General features: G+C 31.2%; 2 protein-coding genes across 2 annotated transcripts; both read right to left on the bottom strand.

The window, feature by feature from the left end:
• Positions 1–12,655: 12,655 nt before the first annotated feature.
• LOC131856289 (GDSL esterase/lipase 6-like) lies at positions 12,656–13,272 on the bottom strand. Its single transcript, XM_059207857.1, has 2 exons — positions 13,128–13,272; positions 12,656–13,019 (listed from the first exon to the last, which is right to left on the bottom strand). The coding sequence occupies exons 1-2, from the start codon at positions 13,156–13,158 to the stop codon at positions 12,772–12,774; spliced, it is 279 nt and encodes a 92-aa protein (XP_059063840.1). The 5' UTR covers positions 13,159–13,272; the 3' UTR covers positions 12,656–12,771.
• Positions 13,273–13,648: 376 nt separating this feature from the next.
• Positions 13,649–15,699, bottom strand: LOC131056163 (GDSL esterase/lipase 7). The gene is made up of 3 exons (XM_059208283.1): positions 15,371–15,699; positions 15,124–15,242; positions 13,649–13,897 (listed from the first exon to the last, which is right to left on the bottom strand). Exons 1-3 carry the CDS (start codon positions 15,630–15,632, stop codon positions 13,649–13,651), a joined length of 630 nt encoding a protein of 209 aa, XP_059064266.1. The 5' UTR covers positions 15,633–15,699.
• Between the last annotated feature and the right edge of the window lie 420 nt (positions 15,700–16,119).

The raw sequence follows: 16,119 nt of genomic DNA, 5'->3' as shown, positions 1-16,119 counted from the left end.
TTAAATTAATCAAAGCTACTTAATTTCAGCTCAAGTACAACTATTGGGAGTTGAGTTGGTTGTTTCACCCAAAAGATGCCGATACCATCTCAGTTAAGGATCTCACAGAATGTTGTTAAACCATGTCAAATCCCGAGGGGATATGCTGGACACTTACCAACAACAACTACAAATAAATATGCATCAACTGAACAAATTTTTTTTAAGGATTTGATTTGCTTAAATGTCTCATTTGAAAGACACACTAATAGATGGGTCGTACAGAAGAATCTAGTGTAATTTCATATGAACCACCTAAGAAAGTGGATATATATATATATATATATATATATAGACACACACACTTGCATATCTAAAAATGAAAACACAAATAATGTTTAAAACATTAATAAACAATTCTACTTTAATATTAGCAACATGCATAGACATTGTAATATTATTTAAATATTTATATTTTTTTAATTAAAAAATGCATATATATTAATGAAAAATAAATAATACAAGAGATCATTATTTCAAGATAAGGATCTTGAAAGTATAGTTGCAACAAGACATTTAAATATTTATATATTTAATCTTGCCTCTTGAAATAGATCTTAAATGGTACATCAGATTTCAACATTTTTTAAAAAAGTTGTCTCTGTATACAACTTAATTTCTTTCAAAAAGTGGTCATTTCAAAGTGTCACCAAATACCTACTTAAAGATACCTCAATATTTGTGTGCTATGGGCACCAATAAGATGCACAAATGGTCTAATTTCAGTCCAAAAATGCTAAATATTTGAGATAAAATGAACAACTATTGATACATGTGACTTTTAACTATATTTTTTATTTATTTGAAGTTAATAATTGACAAAGTGAATAAGCAAAGAATGAACCATAATTGAAACATGAATAATAAGTAGCATTTTTCCTTTCAAAATAAAAACACATGCAAAAGATTACATCAATAAAAATATATTTGATGCAAGCCCACCCTAACAAAGTCTTGGTACACAACTAATCTATACATTAATGACAGGACGGAATTCACGCTTTAAGTGGATTGTTGACCCCACTGCCACTAAAATAAGGATGGGGTTGTAGAGCTAATTCACACTTCCATGCGGGGTCCACTGCTAAACCATTCACAGAGTTCGAGTCAAGGCCAAATATTTCTTGGATGGTGTAATTTCCGAATACACAGTGCACATTTTTGTGGCAACTTGAAAATGATGTTATACCAAAACTGAAGGGCCCACAGTTGACGTATTGAAACTGTTTATGATATTATATATCCAAATTATATGTAAGGAGGTCCACAGAAATCAACGTGAATCTCACCTAAAATGAGTGGATGGAGATTAACTCATAACTAAAAACACTTCAGTTTCAAACACTCGAAAAATACCAACTACTCAATATCGAGTCTCCGCTGTCAAAAGATTTGAATGAATAAAAGTGGGAGGGTCCATTGACTGGAAAAAAGAATATAATCTATTCGTTTACTTTGTCACTAAATATTTATTCTTCTAAAGTGACATGGTAAATGAAGTGCGATGGTAAAAAGAATATAATCTATGTTTTGATTAAATTGATGTTTTTCATTTATTTTGGAAGGTATATTTTGTAAAATTGACAATACAGATAAACCACGCACTAAGTAACATATTTTTTAGAATTAATGTTGAAATAATATATATATATATATTTTAATTAATGATGAAATTGCTGGGTCCGTTGAAAAGTGCAAGAGATGATGATAAAAATTCTTTTGATGTTTGTGACTGTAAGCATGATACATTTATTCCATTCCAACACTCCAAGTGCAATGTTGGACAGATCTGCGTCATAATAATGTTTTACTATGTAAAGGCTGGGCTCTATTGTCAAATCCATCCCACTGTCATGATAATTTAAGGATCCTCCAGAATTCGCTTTTTTAAATATTCGAGCTCGAACGGATTGTTTGAAATATTGTCCTCGTTTGAGGATTAATGATATTTATTAACCATTTCTTTTATCATTATTAAGTGTATATTATGAGTAAATTTTTTAAGACATGGTACGAAAGCTAATCTAGACAATTATTTGTCTCTTTCTCCTAGACATCATGTAGGGAAAAGTATTTGACTTTTCTCTTAGGTTGATAAAGTAGGTTGTGTTTGAATGTTTGTCAGCAATGTAATTTATGCTTGAATTTTTGGACAATTTAAACATATTGATAGTTTGATATGATTTATTCCTTATTAACTAGGAGGTGAGAGAATATTTCTCAAATGATAAGGCTTCCATTTTCTCTCATATTAAAAAGAAAATTTAAATGTGCTCACATTCTCTCTCTTTCTTGCACACACATGAATTCATTTGATATTACTGGAAAATTGATTGTTGTAGTGTTTAGCATGATGTATAATTCGATTTCAATTTTGAATCTATTAGTTTAAAAAAATATTTATAATTTTTTTTTTTTAAAAATGAAACCTTCTCTAATCTTTTTATTTTTGAATTGATTTAAGAAAATATTTGTCTTTTATTAAGTGTATAATTAAAAGTTTATATTTTTCATCATAGGAGTAGATAGATCAAGTAGTGTTGAGTGTTTGTTAGCATGTAATTTAGGTTTGAAGCCTTTAAAATTTAATGGAAGTATTGACATGGTAGATATTAATTATCTAGGTCAGTGTTTTGACAATCTACAATAGATAAGATCTAGTGAAACATGCATTAAGAGCGTACCAAATTTTTACCCTTGTTAACTTCTCAACATATTTTGATACCAAATCTTCAAAATGAAAATAATTAAGAAAAAAATGAAATTCTTAAGTAGTTGAAAAAAATATTTATTTTTGTAAGAAAGGCTATCTTCACATATTAGATTTCATTGCTCTATTAATAAGTTAGTAATTAGAGAGAATTATAGGAAAAAATGTCACCAATTAATCACAAAAGAGTTGTATAGAACACACGTGACTTGGGGAAGTTTTAAAAAATAGAAGCCATTATACTTTCTTAGTCTCCTTTTCATTTATTATTTTGGTTTCTAAAATTATAATTCATTATATACATTTGGCACAAACTAATTTAAATTTTATGTAGTTTTTCTTTATTGAAACTATTTTTAATATTTTTTTTGGATTATGTAGATAGTATTATTGTTGATTCAATTTAGTTCTATTAAATTTAATAGTTTTTAATCATAAAAAATATGAAATCCATATTCATTACTAAGGTATTATGCACTATTTTTATCATATAATATTTTTAATGTAATAATATGTATATACAAATATCTTTTGATCTTCAGAGTAGTTTTGGAGAAGGAAAGTCTTCTTCGTCTAAAGAAAAGAGGGGAGCCTCAGTCTCCCCTCGAGAGCAATGAGGATTATATCTTGAAATGTTAGGGGCTTGAATGCCCCTAACGAGAGGCACTTAATTAAGTCCCAAATGGACTTAGTTAAGTGTGATATTTTCATGTTGCAAGAGACAAAATTGTCAAAGAAGTCTGTTGATTTGGTTTTTTCTTCTTGGAGAAAGTGGGAATTCCTCTCCTCTCCAGCTTGTGGTGCGTCAAGGGGTTTGGCATTGATTTGGAATAACTATAACATTGAGGTTGAGCTAGTTGCTTCTACTGTAAACTGGATGTTGGCCTTAGTTAAAAGAAAGCCTTCGAAGGTTAAGTTTTGGCTTTTTAATATTTATGCTCCTTCTGGTATTCAACGAAAGACTAAATTATGGGGAGATCTTAAGAGAATTTCCTTCCCTTTAAGGCATGGCTCCTTTATAATCTTTGGGGGGGATTTTAATGCTATCACTAAATTGGGAGAAAAGAAAGGAGGTATTCTTCCTAATAAAAAAATTATGGAAGACTTTGGGATGTTCATTAAGGATATGGGTCTTTTTGATTGTCAGTTTCAGAATGGGATTTTCACATGGACAAATATGCAAAAATATTTTTCTTAGATTGCGGAAAAGTTAGACCGGTTTTTGTTATCAGATGTTTGGATTGATTCAGACTTTGAATTTTTTTCCTCTATTCTTCCAGTTTCAGGGTCAGATCATTTTCCAATTTCCCTATCAATTTTGGAAGATAAAGCTCCTTTTAAGTCACCTTTTAAATTGGAACCTATGTGGTTTAGAGATTCTTCCTTTTTGCCTTTGCTCAATAAATGGTGGAGTTCTGCTCCTTATTGATTTGGATCCCGAATGTTTCAAATTGCTAAGAAGTTGAGATTTTTGAAATTTAATATTAGAGAATGGAATATCTTGCATTTTAAGAACATCTTTCAAGAAAAATAAAGGATTCAAGATATGATTGAATGTCTTAATTCACATGTGATTCAACATGGTATGGTGCCTCTTGTTTTTGATGAACTAAAATTGCTAAAAGTAGAGCTTGAAGAAGTTTTTTCCAGAGAAGAAATCTATTGGAGATAGAAATCAAGGGAGATTTGGCTTTTAGATGGTGATGGAAATACAAAAAATTTTCACTCTTCAACAAAAATTAAGAGAAGTAAAAATAGGATAGCTTGTATTGAGTGTCCAAATGGTAGACTTTTAACAGAACAAGAGGATATTGCTTCAAAGGAAGTTAGGTTTTTTAAGTCACTATTGTCTTCGAAGCATGGAGATCTTCATAATAACATTTATTCTAATATTCCTTCTTTGGCATCTTCGGAAGATAATAAAATTTTGATGTCTCCTTTTTCTTTGGATGAAGTTAAGAATGTTGTTTTTGCAATGAACCCTAATAAGGCTCCAGGACCAGATGGCTTTACTCCTTTATTTTTTCAAAAATGTTGGGATTTTGTGGGAAATGATGTTTTATTGGCCCTTGAGGAAGCTAGAAGGAATAGGTCTGCTTTGAAAGAGCTTAATAATACAATGATTGCAATTATTCCTAAAAAAGAGGTTACCAAAACATTTGTTGATTTTCGCCCTATTGCTTTATGTAATACTTTGTACAAGATTTTCACCAAGGCTATTTCTTTAAGGTTGGCTAAAATTCTACCTAAGATCATTTCTTTAGAACAAGGTGGTTTTGTTCCAGGAAGGGAGACAACAGAGGGAGCTATAATGGCACATGAGGTTCTGCACTCTATTTCTACTCCGAGAATCTCAGCCATGATCCTCAAATTAGATATGATGAAAGCATATGATAGAGTAGAATGGGGGGCGTTGTGTGTTGTTCTTCTTAAATTGGGCTTTTCCAAGGCATGGGTCAAATGGATTAATGCTTGTATTTCTTCTGCAAGGTTCTTGGTTCTAATTAATGGCTCCCCTTGTGGTTTTTTCTCCTCTTCTAGGGGTTTGAGGCAGGGGATCCCCTGTCTCCTTTCTTGTTCACTCTTTTAGCTGAAACGTTCAGTTGGGCTATAAGAGCCGCTAAGTTGGGAGGGCTTTGGAAGGGAATTAGGATTCAGAATGTTCCACAAAACATTTCACATTGCTTGTTTGCAGATGATACCTTGTTGTTTGGTTAGGCCTCTTTGGGTGAGGCAAGAGTGATAATATAGAATTATGCATCCTTTTCTAGTCAGAGAGTCAATGTTGATAAGTCAAAGTTTTTTTTCCTTCATGCTTCACAATTGGTTCAGGATAGATTGAAGATTTTTTGGAGATTTGCATCTAGAAATATTCCTTGTTCTTATCTTGGTATACCTTTCTTCATTAAGCAGGATAGAGTTGAGTTTTGGGATAAGATCATTTCAGCTATCTCTAGAAGGATCCTATCCTAGAATCATAGATGGTTATCTTTGGGTGGTAAGATTGTTCTTATTAAGTCTATCCTAAATGTCATTCCTATTTATCTCATGTATGTTTTGTAGTCTCTGAAAGCGGCTCTTATTAGTTTGCAAGATACTCTTAGCTCCTTCCTTTGGAGTAATAATAAAGATGGTAAGAAGAAACTCCCTCTGGTAGCATGGGATAAAGTTTGTTTGCCTAAAAACCTTGGGGGCACAGGCATTAGGAGTCTGGAAAATCAGAATTTAGCCTTAGGTGCTAAGCTGGTTTGGAAATTGTATGAGAGACCATTCTCCTTTTGGGCATAGATTATGTTTGCTAAATATTTAAATAATGGACCAAGAGAATATGTTTTTCAAGTTTCTAATTTACCGTTTGGTTCAGCTATTTGGAATTTTCTATGTAAATGTAGATCAGTGATTTTGCCTCATCTCTCATGGATTGTACATAATGGTAGAAAGGTCAGGTTTTGGGAGGAAGTTTGGAATGGACATCCCCCTCTAGTGAACTTGAGGGATTGGTCTCCTTTAATTTCCACTCTTTCTTCCCTTTGGGGTGTCTTTGTGGCTGATTATTTTGAAATTGAGTATAGTGGGAATCTTAAGGTGGCAAAATGGAAATAAATTGAGTTTTTAGATATTGATCAAAATGTGAAATTGGAATATGAAAAAATGTTGGCAGAGAGAGTAATAATTCTTTCTGATGCTAACGATGAGCTTATCTAGACAAGGAATATCTCTGGTAAGTACACAGTTAAGGATGGCTATAATTCTCTCTTAGTTGCTAAAGATTTATCTACTTGGCCATACAAGCTATTTTGGCATATGGCTTGCCTCCCAAAGGCTGGTGCTTTTGCTTGGTTAGCAGTGTAGGATAGGGTCCTTATAGGAATGAGGTTGGATAGGTTAGGTATTACTGCAGTATTTTCTTGTGTCTTTTGTAATAAAAATTTAGAATCCTCTGCACACTTGTTTCTTCACTGCGATTTTGCCTATGCTTGCTGGCAGTGGTTGTTTGAAAAGATTAATCTATCCTTTGTTATTGGTAAGGATGTCCTTTCTCACTTTAGAGCCTGGCCTTTCCTATTTGCCTCATCTTTCTATGCATGTCTTTGGATTATTTCTCCATCTATTGTGATTTGGAGTATTTGGTTAGAGTGTAATAATAGGATTTTTAAACAAACAAGTTCTTCCTTGGTTGAGGTTTTATTGAGGATTGAATCTTCCATCTTTGAAGTTGCTTTGTCTTTTATCTATAAGAATTTGGAAACCCTTACCTCTTGTTCTCATTGGGATGGTAGGGTAACTCGAGTTTGGAGAATGCTATCAGTCTTACCTTCTCATGGATCTATTTTAAATAAGACTAATGCTATAAGTAGGAGAAATTTTGCTTGTTGGAAACGTCCTCCGCAAGGGCACTTTAAATTGAATTTTGATGGTGCTTCTTGTGGGAACCCTGGCCTGGCAGGGGCAAGTATGGTAATTTATGATCATAAGGTAAGATTTATTCAGGATCATTGTCATGCGATTGGTTTCAAGTCTAACAATTGTGCATAATTATTCACTTTGTCCTTTGGTTTGGATATGGCTATATCTTTGGGAATTAAGGACTGGATAATTGAGGGTGATTCTATGGTTATTATTCAAAGTGTCATGAAAAGGAAGTCGAATTGTTGGCAATTACAATATATACTTGATCATATTTTGCAAAAATTAGAGTTTTTTGATTCCTTCTTGATTTCCCACTGTTATAGGGAAGTGAATAAGATTGCAAATTTCTTGGCTAACTTAGCCATTGATAGTGATGCTAATATGCGAGAAGTAAGTGTGGATGAGATCCCTTCCTTAATTTTGGAATATTTGAATTAAAGAAGGGCATAGTTGTAGTCTTCATCAACCTCCTTATTTGGTGTGGCTTTTCTTTGGTGTGGGTTCTACTATGCTTGATCACAATGTTTATTTTGATAGGGTGTCTGATTATGGTTTCATTTCTGTTATGTGGTATAATTCTAACTAGTGGTTGGAGAATTTTGTTTCATAAACAGGGGTGGTTCAGACTGGTGTTTTTTGGCAGCAATGGATATGCATCCTTCGGTGATCATACTTTAATCTTCCTTCTATATGCTTCTATTGGCGGCTTCCTTTATATCTAATGTGGCTTATGTAATTGGGATGGGTTTTTTGATGTACTATGCCAATGGGCATTTGGTATTGGGTAGAATAGGCTTGTGTTACTTAAGCAATACTGAAGGGTTTTCTTACTGGTTCTTTCCCTTCAATGCTTTTTGAACTAGACATTGTAAAAAAAATTTAAAATTTAATATAGTTCAATGGTTCTATCCACTTTTATCAAAAAAAAAATAAATCTTTTGGGTAAATAGAATTTTTTTTTTTATCAAATTTATCCCTAGATAAAACATTTGAGATATATTCATTATTTCATTAATGATATTTTTTTTATGTTTTCTCTTTAATTATGATTTTGTTTATTCAAAACGTATATCTTTGGCACTTAAAAACAAAATATTTTATTCAACTTGATGCTAACAGTAATTTTTGTACTACTAGTATATGTTTTTAAAAATAGCTAATATAAATTAATAGAAATAAGTATAAATTAAAATAACAAATAAAAAATAGTTAATATAAATGAGTACTAAAAAATAACTAGGACTTAAAAGAACAAAAAAAGATGATAACCTATGCAAAAAGATATAGATTCAATCAAATTACATGGTAATGGAAAAAATAAGTTAACTATAATGTACCTATATAATGAATACATTTCTCAATGCTTCTATACAAAAAATAATAATGTAATGGAATATAAGTAGAAATGATTATAATAAAAAAAATGACTACTTCTAGCATTTAATTTTAATTTGAAAATTTGAATATTAATTTCTTTCATTTTTTTAGCCTTTGGACTTGATTTTTGTTGGATTTTATTTTTGTCATGGATTTATTGAATTTTGATAGACTTCATTTCAATGAATAAAGTTATAGTTTTAAATCACTGATCACAACAGTAATGCGTGATTATGTATTTTAACAATTGAGATTATTACAACTGAGTTATGCTTCTCAAACACTTTAAATAAGCTATTTGCAATAACATTCATGAGAGAACATAAACTGAAAGAAATGAGAGAACAAGAAAGAGATGGAAGAGACACAAACAACAAAGTTCGTCCTTGAAGACTATGTCTTTGGGTCCACTTCTCAATTTGGGAACTGCTTTATTAATGTCGTCAAACAAAAAACATGACTTGTTACAATATCCAAGCTTAAAAATTCATTCACAATCTCTTTCTCTTTGCACTTTTCACTTGAAGATATTCACAATATCTTTGTGCTGATAAAATTCTTTCAAAATTCTAATTCTCTCAAATTCACCTGCTCCCAAAACTAAGCACCTACACCCCTTTTTATACATACAAATTTGCTATAATAGCTTAACCATCATAATTAATAAAATAAACCCCCTTTACAAAAAAAAAATAAAAAATCAGCATAACTAAATTAACCCCTTACTATTTCATGCCCAACCTCTTTTGTCTTTTTGTTAGGCTTTATTCCATTTACATGGCTGTAAATAATCATAGAAGACTATTTAACCATATTCGGGCTTAAGTATAATTTAAATTGAACGTCGTTGGTAATAATTTTGGTTTATTGACACAACGGCATACAAGCATTTTGGTGAGTGGGTGGTCGGCGGTTCAACCCCCGGCGACCACATTTCAAAACCACTAAACCGTTTTAGATAATAAAACAAAACTGCCGCAAGTTTATGCGGTGCAACGATAGAGGCTATGAATGCATGGTGGAGGTTAGGGGATCGAACTCCCCCAACAATCTTTTTTTTGTTCGACTATTAATGGAGGACCGGCACGGTGGTGCCACATGGCGCTACTTGGATCAATTCTTTCTTAAATTTGAAACTTTTCTCACACTTACCAATGAGATCTTTTCTTTGAAACTAATGTAAAAAACAATGTAAATCTCTTCTTGTAATGGAGGCAGTGATCTCTTGAGAGACTATTATATATCCACTTCACCTAATTTGACATCTTTAACATGTCTTTTTTGCGGATTTCTTTTTAGTAAACAATTTTCTTTACAAATTTCTATAATTTCCTTTATCATGACTTACTTATTTCTTATGATTGAAATCTTGTGAACTCTCCTTTGCCTTGATTTCCTTTAGCTAATTTATCTCTCCTCAATTGTGGTAGTTTGAGGTTTTTCAAATTTGACAATTAAATTATCCATTTATCACTTTGGCAATTAAACTTTGTGATTATTCTTTTAGTAGTGGTGGCAATTTAGGCTTAAATAGTTTTCTTTAGCGTTGTCTTTAATTATTAATACCTCTTTCAAAATTTAAGCTAGCAATTTCCTTCCCTTTGATTGTGATTTGTTGTCATTTAGTGTGATTTGCTTGACCTCTTTTTTTTGTATATACCAATTTCTATAGTTACCAATCTATCAATAACTATGATTGAATCTCTTTTATGATCTTTTCTCATTACTTTCAAATTTATATGATCTTTTTTTCTACGATCTCTTTGCTCCAATGACTAAATGTGGAGTAGACCAAACTTTCCTCTCCGCTACAAAGAAATCTCCTTCTACTCTAATTCTATCACCTTTAATGAAATCCTCCACTTTTATCTTTCACTATAAACTTGTTCCATATTTGTATCTTTAGACTAGAGAGTAATCTTATAAATGTTGTGGCCTCTCAAACCCTTGATTCAACCTTTGACTCTAGTGACTTTACCAGCTACAAGCTTCTAATCTTCTAAACAACAAACACTTTCCTAGATGCAGAAATATCCTATAGTTATTATTGCACTATACCCTCGCCTTGAATTCATTTCACAAAAAATAAATTTTAACAAGACACCTCTTTGCAAGTAAAATGCTTTATGCAACCACTGTATCAACAAAGAGGAGAAGCTCATCTTATCTAGTATAGCTCCTTATCTTCCTCCCATTCTTTTTTAATGAAGGTCGATTGATGAATCAATTCAGATCCACGTTTTACTATTCCAAGTCACCATGAAATTCGATATTCAAATGATAATAAAGATCAATATTAGAAGGCAGTGTAAATAGAAAACCATTCAAATGTTACAATATACTTTGTCTCTACCTTAATGTCTTTACTTTCTCAATAGAACTGCTTGTTTGGATAAACCACCTTTGCAAAACACTTCGATCTTTTTCATTGCAAATTTTTACTTAGATCCAAAAAGAAGAGTTCATATTGCCAATAGAGTGAACCAATATGCCATTCTTTGCAGCACCTTCAGTGACTTTCCCTGCAGCAAACGAAGAATTGTCTAATGCAAACTTTTATCAAAGAATTGTCACTTCCAATAGGTACATAAAATATGTTGCTCTGATATCATGTAGAAAAATTGGAGTATCAAATAAATTTTTTATAATATTTTTCATATATTCAAATAAGAGGATCTAAAGATTCTTAAATAGACATGTCAATGAAGAGATGTGTCTCTTACAAGAGACATGTATGTACACAATGACTATGATGAAATACATTTTATGATTTTAATACACTACATATTAATGATCTTATTTAAATGACAATGAAAAGGCTAATTTAAATATAAACTAAAAAATTATAAATTATGAAAATTATACTTTAGTTATATTATAATCTCGTGAAAAAACTGATTAATAAATAAAATATGCAATAAGAAATTACAAGAAAAAATATGTACTAGATATTTAGAATCTAGAGACAATTTTTAAAATTTATATGATCCTCAGTTTTTTAGCAATTTAATTGATGTAGGTAAGAGAAGGTAAAATTCTAACTAAAAATATTGATTTTAATGTCCCCCTTTGGCAGAAAAGTCAGACACAGTTTTGAGAGAATACATATGCATATGTACATGTCAGTGTCCCCCTTTGGCCACTAAGAACTTTTAGTTCACAACTATTAGTGCTATATCATTACTATTAAATAAAATATGAGACATTAAACTAATAAATATTTTGACAACTATTATGTTCAATTATTATCCCTCTTCCCTAATTATGTAAAAACTATAGTAATTTTATTTATTTTTGTTATCCTTTCAAACGTTCATTTTTTTCAGCTTTCTTTCCATTTTTAAGTGTATTGATTTAATTTTTAAATATAAAACTCAAATTTAAACATTAAAATCCACCAAGACATGCTTCTATCATAAATTTTCTAAAAAACTCAATTTTATTTTATTTATTTATTGTCTCTCAAAAAATAAGATTTTGGTTTATAAGAATATGTTTCTATAATAAATCTTAAAATACTTCATGATTTTGTTTTATGTTTTTCTACAAATTATTTATTTAATCTCTCTCTAAAAAATCAATTTTGGATGTAAAGATATGTTTCTATTGTAATTCTAATAAATCTCAATTTTTTGATTTTGTTTTATTTTATTTCTACAAATTATCTATTTATTGTCTCTTTAAAAAGTCAATTTTGGTTGTAAGGATATGTTTTTATTATAAATCTTTAAAAAAATCAAACATTGTTTTATTTTCTTTCTAAAAAATATGTTCTCTTCAATTTGTTTGCAAAAGCCAAACTTTATAATTTTAAAACAAAATTTAATATATGTTTAAGTATCTATGTTTATATTTATACAAATCTATGTAAAATATATCTCTTGAATAATATTTTGCAAAATTGATCCTCTCAATATATCTTTTATACTTGAGTTTCCTAGATGTAGCTTTGACATTTGGTTGTACAAATGTTTTTAGTCTGTAAAAGGTTGAAACCCTTCCCATTTATAGTAATGAAAAACATATTATTCAATCCTCTTTTAAGTTATATCATAAGATAATTAATAGATTGTTTTAATAACTTCATTGTATTGAAAAAATGATTAACTTGGTCAAATTGATATATTAAAAAAAAGAAAATTGATTGTGTTGAGAAGCACAAACTGTATCTTATATTATACTACTTCAAAATACAAAACAGGGAACAGACTTCAGGAAACATAATATTTTCATAGTCAATGACCAGAGCTGTTCTTACCGAAGACTAGGGTAGAAAGATTAAATGGGTATATGTAAGAAGAATTCCCTGACCAAATCTGGCGTGAAAACATGGAATAAACTTTTTCAGTGAGATGAGTTCCATCCCAGTACAAATGTGTGTTTATATCGTTGCAAAACACAGGCTGTGGCTTAGTCATTCCACAGCTCACTTGTGCATGAAACATTCCTGATCCACAGCATGCTGTCGTAAAATCCTTAAACCCTGCAACCCAAATTTTACTATTCACTGGTTACACTGTTTCAGCAAAAAAATAGCTAACACTGGGTTAAAAATATGAAAACTTAGAGACTTGTTCAGGATTTAGCTTACCATAGGCTTTAGCCTTTTCAAACATGTCCATAACATAATTGAAAGTATTAAGTTGAATGATGGTTGCCCCATCTAGATTTTGATTGAGTTGAGCCACAAGGGTCTTGAAATTATTGTTATATTCAATAACCAGCTGGCTTGGGAGATCCACACATTCACCTTTGTCTTCATTGTATCCAGCAAATCTGCTATAAGGAGTACACCCCACAGCTGGAATGTCGAATACAAGGAATTTCCTTGCCCCGCTATGGTAAAGCCTCTAAGTCGCATAACAAAATGATCATTAGCATAAGTTATCCCTGGTTTACTTGGTATTTGTATAAGATTGCTTTACAATCAATTGGGTTTGGTTTTTCATGAATGTTCTAAATCATTTTTCTATAATGATGCATGGTAAAAGCTATACACAATTGATTTAGAAAAGGATCTTTTAAGAATACAACATGATCATCATTCTTCTTCTTCTTTCTTCTTGTTTAAGAAAATCACTACTGTTTGCAAATGAGACGTAAGCAGAAAATTCAGCTACTTACTCGTACATACTGATCGAATTTCGCTAGCATCAGCTTGACGAACTGTTCAAGAGTAGTGGTGTTTTGGAGAGCAGTGTTGGCTGTGTAGTAGGCAATATCGTTGCCTTGAATTGCAATGCAATATAAAGACTTGCCTAAGTAGGATTTAGCTTGGGAAGGTCCAGATGAGTTCGTTCTCGTTAGATTAGAAGAAAACTCTTCGAATAGCTTTACTTGGTTACTCAGACTGATAATGTTCTGCAAGATTGAAGACGGTGAACCATTGAATTCTTTTAGTGATTCATATAATAATAAAAAGGAAATTCGTGGCTTGTTCATTTAACAATCCCAGGGCATGTTTTCAAATGGGCATTTTAAAACAATCTATTAACATACACAGTTGATTCTAAAAACAATCAACAATCTGGATGTTTTAAAATAATCCATAAATATTAAGAAAATGTAAGTAATATCTATACAAAATTATATACAATAATTACCCATTAACATTAAGAAAAGATTAGACATATCTATTCAAAAATATATACAATTGACTCTTAAAGTTAATCTTTTGAGTATTATATGAATTGTAAAAAAAATAGGTCAATTGGTAAATTATCTTTTAATGATTCATATAATGATAGAAAGAAAATTCATAGTTTATTTAATATTTTTCTTTGAAATGGACTATGTATTATGATATTGGCATATTGCTATCAGAATATTGTATTGTTTTCAACTTAAACTCATTGACTCATGTTTCATGACAAATTCTAGTGCAGGAAATTGCAGAAAGAACAAAAACACATAACACTCAAATTTACATAGAAAAACTTGATAAAATAATACCAAAAATAAACCATGGGCAAAATATCTTTCGTATTGATTCTCAAGAAATTTCAGAACAATCTGAACACTGTATATCAAAAGACAACTTACTAATTATAGTACACAACTACATGCCAAAAATACTATTTATAGTAAATCTCCTAACAAAACTTGCTATTTATAGTAAGTCTCAGGACGAGCCCCTAGGGGCACACTAGATGACAATCCACCATGACTCAACCACATCTAGATGAGATCAATTTGGACTTCATATGTATATATATATATAATTTTGATGAGAGACGGGTTCTTTTGAACCACTACTCTTGAAATACAGATCAATAAATTTACTCCAAAACTACATAATTGAATTCTGATAGCAATATAAAAAATATCAATAAACTATGTATATTTTTAAATCAATAGTTTTGAACAAAATTAAAACAACCCATAAACAATAAAAAGAAAATTGGAATTTGAATTCAAAACATATACAATTGATAATACTGCATGAACTTCCAAAAACTCATTTCGATCAATATTTGAATGCTGCATGAACTTCCAAAAACTCATGCCGATTTCATAACCTATTTTTAACTTTTGAAGCAAAACTCTTTTTATAGCGGCTAAATAAAGGAACGGAAAGAAGAATAGACCGATTCGGCGCCCGTTGAGTCGAGCAATCCGCTACCTCCTGATGCAAAATTTATTCCTCTTGTAAAATTGGCCTTTGGTTTCAGATATGGAGGAGGAAATGGGAGCCCCAAGTAATTAGCTGCAACCAAAATCAATGCATCATACACCTCCAATATTCTGATCTATAATGAGTAAACCTGGATCACATTATCCAAAGAGTAAAAAAAAGGCAGAGCATTTGGGACTGAAACATCAAATTATACAAACCCACGAAATCAAAAGCGGTGCGGCCATTGGTAAAGCGACCAGTTGGGTGGGGGAAAAAGGAAATGCCATATGGTGTGAAGTTTGCACGCACTTTAGAGTAGGGAATGTAGTTATTGTTTCCTGCGTCTGCTATTGAGTCTCCGAACACAAAAATGGCCGGCACATATGGCTGTTTTACAGCAGCTACAGAGCGACTGATCATCCATAGCCCAACCAAAATACTCAGCATTGATTTCTCCATTCTCCCCCTATAATCCATCATATCCCAGCACGCCCTCTGAATCTCTAATTCTTCTCCTGTTTATTTATCACAAGTAATGAGAAGTGGGTAGTGCTCAGAAGTCGAGTCTCGTGAATATATATACAGATATCTATGAGAGGACGGAATTCACGCTTCATTTGGATTACTAACCTACTGAGAGCGAAACGAGGACGAGATTGTAGAGCGAATTCACAGCATTCACATTTTTTGGATTGAGCTTTTCTTTCCGATGAAGACAACTTATTTCTTGGCAAAAGAATGAATGACGGGATGGATTTTAATGATATCATGTGTGAGACCAAAATGTGAGGATTATAATCGAAAAAATGATGTCTATCAGATGTAAGCATTGAAATTGGAAAATTAAATATATAAACAAGTTAAAACCACATCAGATCAAGTTGTAAGCATTGAAATTGGAAAATTAAAACCATAAACATTAAATAAAATTTAATATCTATTTTAGGAATCTCATTAAATACCTAAA

The sequence above is a fragment of the Cryptomeria japonica genome, chromosome 7 (genome assembly GCF_030272615.1).
Source record: "Cryptomeria japonica chromosome 7, Sugi_1.0, whole genome shotgun sequence".
In the NCBI taxonomy this organism is placed as follows: Eukaryota; Viridiplantae; Streptophyta; class Pinopsida; order Cupressales; family Cupressaceae; genus Cryptomeria; species Cryptomeria japonica.
The sequence above is the reverse complement of the archived record's forward strand: the minus strand, read 5'-3'. Positions and strand labels throughout refer to the sequence as shown.

Excerpts from the sequence above, each read along its gene's own strand:
- LOC131856289 (XM_059207857.1), bottom strand. The coding sequence starts at position 13,158 with ATGGACATGTTTGAAAAGGCTAAAGCCTATG. Across the intron at positions 13,020-13,127 it reads TGAAAAGGCTAAAGCCTATG|GGTTTAAGGATTTTACGACA; the intron begins GTAAGCTAAATC and ends TTTGGGTTGCAG.
- LOC131056163 (XM_059208283.1), bottom strand. The coding sequence starts at position 15,632 with ATGATGGATTATAGGGGGAGAATGGAGAAATCAATGCTGAGTATTTTG. Across the intron at positions 15,243-15,370 it reads CACCGCTTTTGATTTCGTGG|CTAATTACTTGGGGCTCCCA; the intron begins GTTTGTATAATT and ends TTTTGGTTGCAG. Across the intron at positions 13,898-15,123 it reads ACTCAACGGGCGCCGAATCG|AACATTATCAGTCTGAGTAA; the intron begins GTCTATTCTTCT and ends TCAATCTTGCAG.